At 42.0% G+C, this 14727-nt stretch overlaps 1 protein-coding gene across 2 annotated transcripts; it reads left to right on the top strand.

Moving 5' to 3' along the window:
- Positions 1 to 1567: 1567 nt before the first annotated feature.
- Positions 1568 to 14495, top strand: PABPN1 (poly(A) binding protein nuclear 1). 2 transcript variants are annotated; one of them, XM_078875925.1, is made up of 7 exons: positions 1568 to 1968; positions 5909 to 6017; positions 6654 to 6721; positions 8668 to 8774; positions 9463 to 9550; positions 10138 to 10310; positions 13346 to 14495. In XM_078875925.1, the coding sequence occupies exons 1-7, from the start codon at positions 1834 to 1836 to the stop codon at positions 13383 to 13385; spliced, it is 720 nt and encodes a 239-aa protein (XP_078732051.1). In that variant the 5' UTR covers positions 1568 to 1833; the 3' UTR covers positions 13386 to 14495. The 2 variants fall into 2 exon arrangements, with proteins under 2 accessions (XP_078732051.1, XP_078732052.1); XM_078875926.1 differs by having other exon boundaries at positions 1571 to 1968; positions 13712 to 14495.
- Positions 14496 to 14727: the final 232 nt, after the last annotated feature.

Genomic DNA, 14727 nt, shown 5'->3' with positions numbered 1-14727 from the left:
GTCTATCGCCTGATGAAGCAAGTTGTAATTACTGGCGAAACGTCGTACTCAGATTTCAAATGTTGTGGATTTGCTCTCCAACACACCGGTGTGCTGTACTAGTGACGAATTGGCACGTTCTGTTTACGTGGCAACCCTTACTAGTTGTCTGTGTCGGGTGGTGTCGGGTTTTAACGACACATTTGTATATTTACGCGATCTAACCCAAAAAAACTCTATTATGGAGTATTTGGCTGCTATAAATGTCCTCAAGATAAGCCACTTCGCTGAGCTATTATTTGTGACCAGGTCGCTTCTGAAAAAGAGTGAAAAGGCTCAGTGAGCCTTACCTGGTAAAATAAAAACTGGTTTTGGTTTTGTCTATATTGACGACGATAAACCTTTTTTTCTGTTAAGTGCAATCGCTGGCGTCCATTATTAGAAGATGCAGAACTACCATCAATGCAAAACTATATATTTTTCTAATCTACAATTATGTATAGATTCACATCTTTATTCCTCAATATAAAAAACCCCATAAAAAACTTAAACATCTAATTGAACAAATTATTTGGCCACACCGATATTATTTATTACAATGAGCCAAGAATGTCTGTGTGTCCCGCACGTGACGTCACTCCACGTCGACCAGCCCCCCTCATTAATACTCATGAACAGGTGACGTCTTCCAAATGGACACCCCCCCCCCATTAATAATAATTAGCGGGTGACGTCACTCCACATGGGGGGGCGAGGCGCCTCCTCCCCCCTCCTCGGCGTCAACTCACAACCCTCACGACAAAGGCAGAACCCTGACGTCACGCGGTCTCCGTCACGCTATTGGACGTCGTGATGAACAAGGGATTATCACCTTTACATGAAATAAGTCTGTCACCGCAGCCTTACAAATTGCACATGAACTGATGCAATGAATATCACGTCGCGTTCTGCTTTTCGCTTGCAAGTTTCAAATTTACTGAAATACACCCCTCCTTGGACGGGCAAAAGGCGAGTTTCATTATGTTGTATGAAGGGATGTTACCCGAAACGTCGACTATGATGTGTTAATTTTTAAGCCACAATATTGTCGACGAATGTGTTGAGTGATTGTTTTATGATTGTCTGTCTTATATAGATATGAATAGATATGCGTGTAGGGATTTTAACATATGGTTCAGGGAACAGACACAAATCATGAACATCAATGCCGGACGCATCTGATAGAAGAGACTGGTGACTGAATTGCAGCCATTCAGCACGTCCGAGATTGGATGTCCACAGCAGGAGATGACAAGAGCTCTGGGCCGTGTGTGATGGTCACAGAATGCGGAGGCCTTCATACAGCAGTGGATAGACAGTGGCTGAATTATATGTTTTGCTTTGTATTTTTAAAGCCCTGTCACCAGTTAAAAAATAAATATCACTTGACATATAGGTAAGAGACTTGACTTCTCGCATACAAATTCTCCAAACCTGCGTGACATCATGTAACCAAGTCTCTATGTGACGTGCTCACAAATCCGCGAGGGGGGTTGACGTCACGCGCCACCACGAATATTCCGAAACGTTCGCGTGACGTCGTAGAAAAGTAACCACGCCCCCTCTCGTGACGTCATCACGGTCCCAGGCTACCCGGTGCTCCGGGCCCCGCTGAGGGAAGAGCAGAAGTGCGGCAAATCCCCTCGCATCCGCGCGCTTCTCCGCCTCGTCAGCCCCCGAAACCCCGGCCGCGGCTCTCGCGAAGCGCTCCGCCGTGCAGCGCGAGCGTTCTTTTCGCGCGGCGTGCCCCATCTCGCTCGCGGAGCGCGGAGACGGAGCGCCGGGTCGGGCGCCGCGGACTGCAGAGGCGCCACCATGGCGGACGCAGATTACGACAACGGTGGTGAAGAGTCTCTGTACGGGCACGAGGAGGGTGAGAGCCAGCCCGTGATGGACGACTCGACGGATGGCGCGACCGATGGAGTGGACGACTCGACCGTAGAAGACCCCGTGAGTTTTTAAAGGGAAAAAAAAGTTGAAGGCGAGCGGAAGAAATGGACGAGGGGATTATTTTTTGGCGCGCATTCACCTCCTTTGCGCTACTAAAGTAGGCCCCTCGCCTAGGCGGAGGCCAGGCTTCTCTGTGCACGCGTGACGTGTAGGCCGACGCCTCGTGCGATTCTAAATTTACGATTTTAATCGCGTTTATTTACCCTGTGTACATAATTGCTTTGTTGTAATCTACTGTTAACTAGGCGGCGTGTCGCTGGGCGTAGCGCAAGGTGTGTGTGGTTTTAATGTTGAACAATGGAGCCGGGGCTCGTGCAGAGAATGAATGAACTTAAGGGGCGCCAAAGGCAGAAAATTCGTGAAAGATGAAAAATTAAGGGGCCGAAAAGCCAAGCCGTCATTTAACATAATGGAGACAGATGTGCATCAACAGGATTTTCGTCTGCGAGCGAATGATTGATTATGGAGGCCAGTGTGGGATATAAGGAATGTGTTTTGTGTAATTAGTATGCGCATGTGCGCGTGTGTACGTGTGGTTGCGCCTACATGTTTATGTACGCATGCATTTGTATGTGCACACTTTGTATTTTAGCAATAATCTAGCAGTTGCCCACTTAACAGGTCTTGCTCCCATTGTTTTCCTGGCGATGCAATGATCTTTGTCTTGTGCGTACATACACCTCGGCGTGTTCGTACAGTGAGTACACGTTTGTGCATTGTTTAGCGACCCAATGTGCGGCACTGGTCGTTGCCTGATTCACTTAAATCTGTTCATGTACGTGTGTCGGTACCATACGTGTGCCATGAGCTTTGCCGCCTTTATTGAACCGTCGAGGCACGATTCGGATGCAATTCATGGACGTTTGTAAGAAAGCCTTCGCAGCTCGTCGGATTTTTCCAGGATAAATATTCTGAATCCGGTCATGTTCTCCTTTAGTGATGCGAGACCCCATTCAGATTATATTTGTCCAGTTTTCTCACTGCATTGACTCTTATTTAACCGAGTGATGCATATTGAGATTAATTGCATTAAGTAATATTTTTGTAAGTAGTTTTAAGACATCACTGATATTCGTTAACGCTTTTCAGTTGTCATTTCCTGTGGTAACCCACTCATTGCATCATGTCCACGGGGTTAACTGCTGTTATCCGCTGTGTATTTGGCTGCTGTGAAATAATGAAAAAATTCCAACTTGTTTTCAGACTCTCATAAAATAACTTAATAGACTTTGCCTTTAAAAATCCATGCGTAAGAGGGCGGAAGGATGTTGGGCTTAGCTATATCTTAAGTTCTTATTCACGCGGATTCAATTGGTATGCCCTCTACAACTGGGGAAACCGTTGAGATTCATGACTTTACAATATTGGTTGTTCAGTTGGTGGGAGTCCTTTAAGATTCATCACTTCTCTTGCAAGGGGGCCCTTTTTGATAGGTTGAGGTTACTAAGAGTAATTGGCAGGCGCTGAGAGCTGTATACTATTCACTTGAATTGGGCCTTCCCCATTAGTGTAGATGGCTAACTTTTGGCACCATGATTCAAGAAGCCCTGTGGCTAGTTGTACAGGATTCTCTAAGAGAGTAATGGCTGTGGTTTAGACATTCATTGACCAGTGAATTAGTACAGGTTTGTGAATTGTAATATAATTCAGTGATAACATCTTACATTTCTATACTACCAGCCATTGGTCTCAACATGCATTATTACGAAATTGTTGTGTGTTAGAGCATAGTGAATGGAAAATTTAAAAATATATAACATGTAAAGATGGTATAAATAATCAAACTTGTCTGCCCCCTTTCCGCAGAACACGTCATTACATTCAAGTCAAAGTGTCTCCAAGCTCAAACATCTCTTTGTCGGTCCCAGTGGTGAAAATGGCACATTTCAGTGACGGCACAAGTTGATTCGTAGAACCTCTCTTGCATTCCCACTAAGTGGTACTCTTGTCGATCAGCTTCAGTGATTGGGTGAATCGACCCCTAGGTTTGAACATGCAACCTTCTGCCTGTGAGCCAGCCCCTTTGCTACAATGTGACATGGTTGGCTACAGTGATAGCAGTAGCCCAATTGAATGACATTTGTTGCATTACAATTTTCAGTTAATATTTTTGGTTTACAATAGGCGACTCCTCATGAGATGATGATGAACTTATGGAATCTCGTTCGACTGATGATACTTGATGTGAAGTAAGATTTCTGATCATGAGGCAATTGTCAATATAAATTAAAACACGCTCACCGTTTCTGTGCAGGAGCTTGCAGTGCTGTCTCATACGCTATATAAATCTAAATAATATAAATCATGAACCACTTAATGTGAAATCAAGAGGGCATCCTATAGGGATGGACTGGTTCCCACCATGGAAACTTGGGAATTCTACAATCGAGACTGCCGATGGAGATGAGCATTGCCCAACACTCGTTGAGCATGGAGACACTTTCACTGGTGTTTAGCAAAAAGAAAGTGACAACTCTTATAATTTTGTTGTCTGCACCATATGGTTGTTGGATTGCCATTAAACTAGTCTTGAAAGAGTCGATTCTGACTACAGTAATGAGTCAGACTTCTACTAAGCACACCTTGTTGAACAATGTTATGGCCAAGACATTTTAAGTCCACACACAAACGTATTCAAAGTACATGCATGTTTCATAACACTGCATACATTGCTGGCATGGAGAAGTGATTGATTGAGCTGGTTGCTGCTGATCATCATGCCTCAAGCCTTGGGTCAAAGGTGCCAGGAATGAGGCCTTTCTGCTCTTGAAGGAATTTATTTCACCTGGCCAAATCAATGTTGGACTTGCAAGTTTTTCAATAACTTACAGTTCCCAATTGTCTCGTATTAATAAGTAAATTCACAAATAGCTAGTTTGTATATTGAAACTTAGTTGCTGGAGGCAGGGTTTAACGACGTGGCAGTATTGCTGAAGGTTTGACGCATACTTTTAAACAAAAAATCGTGTATTTTCTTACGTCTCAGTCTCCGTTTAAAATAAGATTATTTTCTCCACCTGCTTGCATTCCGGAGCTAATTACACATTGATGGAAACTAAGTTTGTACTGCTTGGCAGGAAAGGCAGCTGAAACGCAACTGTTTTCTGCCAGTTTTGTTATCTGCAAATATTGGCAGAAAATTAAGCAATTTATATAATGGCTCTTGACTTAAATTTTACACACTGCTCGCAGAGCCCATTTTTTTTTAAACAGCTAGAATTTCCTCGTGATTTATTTATAGGATGTTTGCTAAGGTAGGTGAATTTTATTACAATGCCACGATATGTCAGATTTTGTTGCAATTGAAACAGGTCAATCTGAAGGTGAACATTTACCATATGTTCTGAAGGTTCTAAAGTGGGAAATGGCAAAAGGACTGAAAATTAAGACGAACAATCTAATTGAATAACAGATAAATGTCATGTTGCTTGAATGGAGCATTTCAAATGCCCAATGGTCTCAAAACTATTAAATATGTTTTTCTATTTTCCTTTTTTTACATTGCTCCTGGCAGAACTTGACATCTGTATTGTCTTTAAAGTGACGGGGCAAACACATCCTGAGATGCGGCGCAGTGCATAATGTGCTTGTAAAAGCAATTTTTTTGGCTCTGCTTATACGATAGTCGATTGTGCCTTGCATCCTAGGCTCATTGCTCTTCGAGCTGATGGCTAGAGGACTCCCCCATGATTGGCCATAGTCTGTATTTATCGTTGAACTGTTGTGACAGATTTTCATATGCGTCAAGAAATTGTCGGAAGCATAAAAAAAATATATACATTGACCATTGTCTCCTTTGGTCCGGAAGGCGACGGCGATATGGGTGCACGTGCATAACCAGTGGGAGTGTTTGTGCCTGCGCCTTGTGTTTGCGTGTGTGTGGGTGTGCTTTTTGTGTTGCTGTGTGTGTGTATGCGTGCGTCCGGGTGTGTGCATGTAGGAGCTGGAAGCGATTAAAGCACGAGTCCGCGAGATGGAGGAGGAGGCTGAGAAGCTGAAGGCTATGCAGAATGAAGTGGAGAAACAGATGAACCTCAGCCCCCCTGCAGGTACCGGTTTAATTCACATGAAGTATTAACGTCAGCCCCAGTCACACTCCGAAACTATCAACTGTAATTGTCAATACAAATTTGAAAGGTCTTGGACAAATTCGAATTTGTAGCATTTAGCTTAATCTAATGGTCGCTCCTGCTGTAGTTAACTAGTCCAGTAGTGGTTGTTGGATAGACTGACATCTTCAATAAGAATGTGGTATTTAGACCACTGTCTCTCATCTTGTCACGCCAGTAGAGATGAACTCTGCCACGTGCTCGCTTGAGCAGAGAGACTCTTTTGAGTGCAAAGTAAAGTTATTTTTAAAATTGTAGTTTTGAATACTTCTCGCTCGAACATGCATGCTTCCTCGTGACGTGATGATCAACTTTTGGAATCTCGTTCGACTGAAACAGTTGATGATAATTAATATTTCTGATCCCGAGGAACAATGCCAGAGATGGGAAAATGCATTTTTAGCTTGTCATAAAAAATTACTTTGTAAAGACATAAAACATAGTTCTGCTTATATTTTTTTACTGTAAGAATGTGGGTCTATGCAAAACTGACTTTGCCCAAAGGTGCTCATGAATGTGACCGAGTGGCTTCGTAGTCTGCTTGTGCTGCTTCTCACTCTCAGCCTCTCTCCACAGCGGGACCCATGATCATGTCGTTTGAAGAGAAGATGGAGGCAGATGCACGGTCCATCTATGTGGGAAACGTACGTGGGTCTCCATGACTTTCCTTTTAACAGATTCTTTTCCGGGGAGACAGCCTGGAGGTTCTAAGTAGACGTGCAGCTGTCAATAACATCAATAATGCAGGTGCTAGGAGGCCACGTCAGCTCTGAGCCAGCACCATTTGCGATTTTTTTTTTCCTCATTGCAGTTGCTCTGCAAGGCCCAAAATACCAAGCAGATTTGGGTAGGGATATCAGCCATGGTAAAATTAGATTTTAAAGTTTAGCGACAGCACTTTTACTCTTAATCTGATGGTTGTGAGCTCAAATTCTCGGCTGGGTCGACATAGCCCATCGTCTCTATGGGGCCAAGAGAATACCTCTTTGTGGGACGTCGCCAGTGGTTCACATTGAGAAGCTTGCAAATTGGTTCTCTGATTGATACTTCCCTTTCCATTGTAGGTCGTTGAGGGCTGACAACTAACATGAGCAAATTGTTCATTGCTTGTTGGAGCAAGGAAGACTCTTTTACTCCCTTCTGAATGGGCCCTTACTTGGATTTATATATATTTATAGATACTCTTTGGTTCTGTCGGTAAAGTCACGTAGGTATAAAAATAATATATAACTAAGTTAAATCACGACGTTTCGGAAGCAACACAAGCTTCCGTCATCAGGTGGGACAACCACAGCAAGAAACAAAAATTACTGTAGTGGGCAAAGAAAGCTGTGTGTGACGAGATATTATATAAGGTTTATATATTATTACAATTTTCAGTCTCTATTTTCCTCTAAAATACATGTTGCCTCGTGAAATGATGATCAACTTATGGAATCTCGTTCGACTGATGACAGTTGATGTGAAGTATTAATTCTGATCACGAGGCAACAGTGAATATAAAATAAATGCGCTCACCGTTTGTGTGGCAGCTTGAGGCGCATTCTAATTTAGACGCTCAACAGAGGGCATCCTGTTGAGACTGGTACGCACCATGGAAATGTGGAATTTCTACCAATGAAGATGAGCATCACCCTAATGCTTGTTTGACCATGTGGACACTTAGGCTTATTTTTTGGCAGCTTTAATCAACAGCCATTGCCCACATTTGTTTTTTCCATAATGGAGGGTTTTTGAAACGGTATATTGTGACTACACGGAAATAGGCCCTGCCATTTATGTTATTCAGGGATGACAACTCAAATGAGCAAGGATACACTTTTACTTCTAAATTGCCTCTTATCAGGATTTAAATAGATTTATATATTTATTAAAGTGTCAGGTGAGTATTAAACACTGATACTTATTTAAAGCCATGGTGTAAGTGCTGCAGAATAAAAAAATAAGATGCATGTTTTAGTGGTTAATTCTCATCAAATAGTTTACTTAACACAAAAAATGTGGCTTAAATCAAATGTATTATTACTCTTCCAGCCAATATAGCCATCTTTGGCTCAGTTTTTTGGTACTCAAAATACATTAATGACAGAAAATGTAATGTATTAACTCGGAACCATTCATATGTTCATCAGTAATTAGGGCATCGCAGTTTAAAATGCAATATCAATATGTGAGTTGGTTAAATTTTTTCTGACAATTCCCTTTGCCCAAACTTGTAGATTTGTATATCTTTCCATTCAAATCGGCATTAATGGTTAACGTGCAGATTTTTATAATATGTGCATCTTCATCACTTGCTAATGCTTTCTTTAAATATATGAATGCAGGGGTCTACAACCTGCACGTCCGGAGCCACATGCGGCTCTTTGGCTGTCCTTTGACAGGCAGTCGTTCTTTTCCAAAACTGAATTTACTTTATTAAATCCTTTACACTGTAACATGTAGTACAGGCGGTCCCCGCTTTTACGACACAATGGGTCGTGGCTCCTTCTTTGAAAGGTTGCCGACCCCTGTATCAGTGGATCACCTGTTGTTGTCCGTGTGGTGAGGTTGACAATGTATGCCGCCCTACACCGTCCGGACCTCCCAGGTGGATTACCATGCCACAGCAGAGGAGTTGGAGGCGCACTTCCACGGCTGTGGCTCCGTGAACCGCGTCACCATCCTGTGCGACAAGTTCACCGGACACCCCAAAGGGTACGCCGAGCCTCGCACCACAACCACCAACCACCACGAGACATTACTACCACATGAGACTTGTTTGAACACGGAGCACTGTTTATATTTCATTATCACCGTCAAAACCTGTACACTAGTTGATGTTATCGCTTTCGGTCTTTGGTGGACATTCTGTCAGGCACATTTCCTCCTTTCACTGCCAACCTGTCATTCTTGTAACATCCTCCCCAAGCCTGCTTACGGTTTTCTTTTTGGATTAATAAAACATGAATACCCTTTATCCTAGTTTTTAGCAGAATCCTGAACTGGGTTAATTGGACGATCTGATTCATATACATGTGGGAGGAACCTGGAGTGCCCACGCATAGTGGGCACTGAAAGGGTCTGCACAGATAGATTCAAGGATGAATTTGCTACACTGCCATTTCCTGGCCAACCCTTGCCTCAAATACTGCAAGAATACAGACATGCACATCGACACCTAGATAAATGCGATCTCATCTTAAGATGTACAAATGGGGTAGACGTGTAAGTGGCCTCGCCCCCTACTGCGAGTAATTGCATTTACGGGACCTTATTATGATGTGACTTTACCATTTCACCTTAATGAATGCTTTTACCAGCCCATGGTACAACCTTCAGAACTTAAAAACACGGTGAATGAAATGTCTTGGTCAGTGAAGTAATTACCGTGTGCTCCCCGCAGGTTTGCGTACATTGAGTTCTCGGAGAAAGAGTCAATTCGTACAGCCATGGCGCTCGATGATTCTCTCTTCCGTGGCAGACAGATAAAGGTGAGGGCGTTTTAAACTCGCACGCTGTCTATGATTATACCAGGCCACTTTGCCCTTTGTGGTCCGCTTTGGAAGACCACAATGCCTCATGGGACTTGTTAATTTCTCACATACATTTACAGCCCTTGTGGTAATCCTCCATTAGATGAGGGCCTCCCCACACCATACAGAGCCAATGGGGGTTATTTGATCATAATTTCACCATGCCGATTGGTGCAGGTTGGTGAAGGTGGGGAATAGAGGGAGAGAAAGTACAGCACAGCAATGTATTTTTACTCTTCTAACTGTTGCTGCATTGCATGACCATAACATCATGTCCATTTTTTGAGTGATAGCAATTAAGCATGTAATGCTTAATTTTCTAAAATTATGCATGTATTGAATGGTAAGACTTAAATGTAAGCAAGATATATACCATTCCTGCCATACGGATATATGAATCGGTGAGTCGGAATAAATTGGATGAAAAGGAATTTATTCTTTCATTTTATTGTGACCCTGAAACATAATAGCGGTTTAATTCCGCACCTGTGGCACTGCCGTAATAACCACTCGGGTTTCCTTTTACTTCTCTGCACCCACCACAGGTCCTGCCCAAGCGCACCAACCGACCTGGCATCAGCAGCACAGATCGGGGCTTCCCGCGGTTCCGAGGCGGTCGGGGAGGACGTGCCGGGTTCGCGCCGCGGGGTGGTGGCAGCCGCTTCTACGGTGGCGGCGGTGGCGGGTATATTTCCCGCCCGCGAGGACGAGCTTTCAGGTAGGGGACCCGCTGCACCGGTGAAACGCACGCACACACCATCCCTCTGTCCCCCCAAAGGTCTCAGCCGGTATGGGCTGTTGTCGCCGTGCTGGGTAGGCCAAAAGTTTATCGTGCAAGCCATAATTGGAGTTTGTTTACGGAACTTTCACTTTTGTGGTGGATGCTCCTGTAATCGCTCGGTATGTAAAGGTTGGTGAATTTCATTAGACTTTATGCTCACAATTTGTGCGATGAATTGTGTGCATATGAATGGATTATTTTAGACTTGTGGGCATTGATAAAAAAAAATCCATTATGGTCTCGTCAAACCCAGACAGTTCAATCGAAATCGATAAAATGGAAAAAATAAGATTAAAATAATAATCCATTCTCGAATCAATTGGTGTTCTCAAATCATGGCAGTTAAACAAATCTTGATGGGAGAGAAATCGTTTCATCCCTTTTACATGTACAGCTTGTTTTTGTCAGTCCACTGCTGGATGAAGGCCTCCCCCCACGCCTTGCTGGCTGTGATGGATATTTAAACAATACTTCACCACATGTCTTGTAAATTAAATAATGTAATTTGATCGCAGCCAATTTATCATATATTTGTTTGCAGAGAGGGAATAAAACGCCTCACCACGGCCTTTGTTAACACTGCCTTGTGGCTTTTTTTGTGTGGATAAGTGGCTATCAAAGTGACTTCAGAAGTAGTTCTGTGCCGTTGTCTGTTGGGGGCCATTGTCTGACGCAAGGTGACACGACACTGCTCACTGTGAGAGTTTCAGGTGGAAATGTCTTCGTCCCAGAACGATTCTAACAGCACAGTGGGAATTCAATTTGGAAGAAAAATGTAATTCTAAAGTAACAATCATTGCCCTGAATTAAAGAAAATGATAGTGTAGGGCAATGGCTCTTCAAACAAGGGGGAATATTCCATTGGTAGTTTAAAGCAGTGGTTAGTGGCTGACGAACTGCACCATAAACCTGTTTCTCAACCACAGTTAACACCCAATTGCAAGTGAAAACTTAATTTAGCCTGAGTTCAGTTCCAGGTCATGGCTAATATCAGTGGCATATGATATCTGAAGTGATCCTGCCTCCCACCCCCAGCTATTTTTTTATGCTTGAGATGCAATTCCATGTGGAGACTTTTGGCATTCCGCACCTGAAGGCTGGGTCGCTAGAGTCGTTTGCGGAGATCATGGCAACCCATTATGTGCAATTCTTGTGGGATTTTGACCACCGTGTGTTTTATAAACACTTGTTAGAAATGGTACGCTTTTGCATCTGCCTGACACCAGAATTGTTCTCAGTCATAAGTGCTGAGTGACGTTTACGGAAAGGAGCCACTGGCAAAACATACTGGACATTTTTAATTCCACTTCCATTTATGAAATTGAAGCCCAGGCACTTGACCACACCTGTAAAACTGTGAAGGTTGGAGCATCTTTACATTGCTGCACTGTTAGGCGATTTTGCCGAGTTTTCTATATTGCAATTGTGTGTTATTTGAACACTTAGTAAGTCACTAATATCTCCACAATCTCATGGTATTTCTTTTTTTGGGATAGTTTACTTGGTTTGACTTGGAGATCTGTTAATTTGTGAGGCTTTTATGAAAACTTCTCTTGTTACCTTTAGGCTGTCACGTTATATATAAATTCACCTACTCGTGGCAATTTGGGGGAGAGATATTGTGATAAACTGTAGCTTTATGCTTTTAATTAAATAAATAACCACTTTGGTCCTTTATGGACCACACAATTGTTTAATGCTGGCCATTAAAAGTGTAATACTATCTTGAATGGTATATAATTGTTCTTTTTAAGATAGTGTTAGTTTCGAATGTAGAAGTTAACTTTTATCCTTAATGATACATTATACATAGGCTGTTAGGCATATACCTTTTTTGAGCAGATAGGTTTTTGAAGTTTTTCTATTTCCAGGGCACGAATTTGGGGTTTTGGAGAGTAATTGTGCATGAGGAGTGGCAGTGTTGTGCAAGGGTTGACTGCATTAATATCCCAGAAACGTGGGTTTGACATCTGGCAATTAAACTCTAGGGATTGTTCGCTGGCCTTTCCCGAGATCTCAACTCTGCCTGAATTTAGTGCTTGTTGAGTGGTCATCGGCAGTTTATAAAGGGAGCTTGGGTGTGGTGCTATCCACTATTCTTCTGTGTTGACCTAAATAGATGCGTGCTAACAGTATCATCTGCTATAACATGTTTAGCTAAAAGGAGACATTATCACTGGCCAGACAGTCACTCCTCAAGCAAAGTGTTTCAATAGGGTATTGCCTGTCCCCATGAGTGTCTCCAGACAGTGGGTGGATATGCCGCATTCCTGTGTATGGTGCCATTTGATGCCACCACTGTTGGCTTGCTGTTTTCCATATGAAGGGATGCAATCATCACCAATTATTTATACATGTGCAACGTTGCTTAATAGTTTGTGTGTGTTGTTGATTTCAAAATTTTGATTTTGTCATCAACAAAGTCTCTGTTTACAGAGGATACAATGATTTATACTTTTCAACTGCTCATCCGCACTCACGTTGTAAGTTGGAGAATTTAGTTGGCGTGAAAGGATTAGGGTTGTTAATTGTTTCCAAAAGGCATTGCTTCCATTAAATCCGGTTAAATTTTTGTAACAGATTGCCTTGCAAAAGTTTAATCAACGCCGTATAATGAAAGGTGCTTGGTCACATGACGAAGCATTACAAAAAAAATAGCCCTTTTGTCAATCCACTGATGGATGAAAGCCTTACATGTTTGACTAAACTTCATAATAATATGCATTATTGCCTATGTATATTTGTATTGTTTTGCATTTAATTAACGTGCTAAAACCAAAATTAACCCTAGGGAGCGTGAATGAATATTGCGCTCGCGAGTGTCCTTTGTGATGTTGGCGTGGTGGATGTTAGTAGCATTGATGTTGCTTGAGAGTGTTGTTACTATTTTTTGGGTCTTGTTTTTTTATTGCGTTCACTCCCTCTCTGTGATTTTGTCATGACCTGTCTCTTGTAACTCTCTCTTTTTTTAGGGGCCGGGGTAGAGCGAGCACATGGTTTTCACCTTACTAAGATGGATTTAAAAACAAAAAAACAAAAAAGCCAAACACAAAAAAAAACAAAAAAGAAAAAAAAGGAAAAAAAGAGAAGAGAAAAGGAAGAAAAGAAAAAAATACAAAGTGAATTTTTCGTGGGGCAATGTTGGGGTTTTTGTTACTAATTATTTAAAAAAAAAACAAAAAATTGTAAAGTTAACAAGAACAACAATGTTAAGATAATGACATGTACACCATTTCGTGGATTTTTTTCTAGTTTGTTGAAAGCGTTGTGCTGCACGCAGGCTGGTTGTGAGATGATTTGCCGTCTCTTACCTTGTCTTGAGTCTTCTCTCTTTGCAGGTGTCCTGATGGAGAACACCAGAACTTTGCTGTTCTTGCTCTTCAGTGAAAGGGCCCTGTGTTAGCTAAAGCCCCGAGCTAGTTTCGATCACACTCGCGCTAAATTCCCCTTTTGAAGATCGGTGGAAGACTCTTTATTTGATGGCACCAATTAATCGATTGATACGGGGGGGGGGGAATCATAAATAAAATTCCGGCAGCCGTTTGGTTTTTGCGATTATTATTTTATCATTGTTATGTTATTTTTCCAAAATTGGGTGACGAAGAGATCTTGCCGCGTTTCAGTCGGCAAGCATTTTTTGGGCAGTTATGCTGACGTGTTTTCTACGCTGTGACCACCTTTTTGAGTATTGAAACTTGCGTATTTAAAAGCTCATGCAGCTACAGTTATGAAATCGATTAATTGTTGCGGAAACTGCTAGAGGTGAAAATTAATGTATCGGAAGCAACCTCTACCCCGCCCCCAGTTTACATTCATTTCAGTCGCGAACCATTTAATTATAGATCACCCTTCATTGTATTTATTTTCTGGCATAAGCGCGCAAGACAGACTCAAGCATAGTTTTTTTTGTTTTTGTATTATAATTTTTTATTCTTTTTTTATCATCGGGCCACAGGCAAGGCTAGGCCACGAGATACGAAAAAGAAAGTGGCATTCGTTGAGCTAGCGTGTGGATTCTGATGTAATGTAAACTTGTAGTGACAGTTTCATGGTTAGAGATAGGAACCCACTTTTATTGTAACTTCTGAGAAAAAAACACTTCAATAAAGAGTTTAAATGTGACGTTACTTGAATTGTTGTGAGTTTTTTTAGAGTGTAAGTTTGTGAAACGTTAATTAAAACACTAGGGGTAAAAAACGATTGACCTCATGCGGATGATTCAATAATGTTATTGGGTTAAACACTTTTTGTATCGTTTAAATATCTGGTATTCTAATTTTTACAATTTGTTGTCTGCATTATCCTAAGTCAACATTATTTGCATATTGTATTAATAAAAAAACATGCTACGCTC

This window comes from Lampetra fluviatilis, chromosome 42, assembly GCF_964198595.1.
Source record: "Lampetra fluviatilis chromosome 42, kcLamFluv1.1, whole genome shotgun sequence".
In the NCBI taxonomy this organism is placed as follows: Eukaryota; Metazoa; Chordata; class Hyperoartia; order Petromyzontiformes; family Petromyzontidae; genus Lampetra; species Lampetra fluviatilis.
The sequence above is the reverse complement of the archived record's forward strand: the minus strand, read 5'-3'. Positions and strand labels throughout refer to the sequence as shown.

What these genes read in the sequence shown, in the direction of transcription:
- PABPN1 (XM_078875926.1), top strand. Translation starts at nt 1,834, where the DNA reads ATGGCGGACGCAGATTACGACAACGGTGGTGAAGAGTCTCTGTACGGG. An exon ending in GAACCTCAGCCCCCCTGCAG is followed by an intron (nt 6,018 to 6,653) that starts GTACCGGTTTAA and finishes CTCTCTCCACAG; the next exon opens with CGGGACCCATGATCATGTCG. An exon ending in TCCGTGGCAGACAGATAAAG is followed by an intron (nt 9,551 to 10,137) that starts GTGAGGGCGTTT and finishes CACCCACCACAG; the next exon opens with GTCCTGCCCAAGCGCACCAA.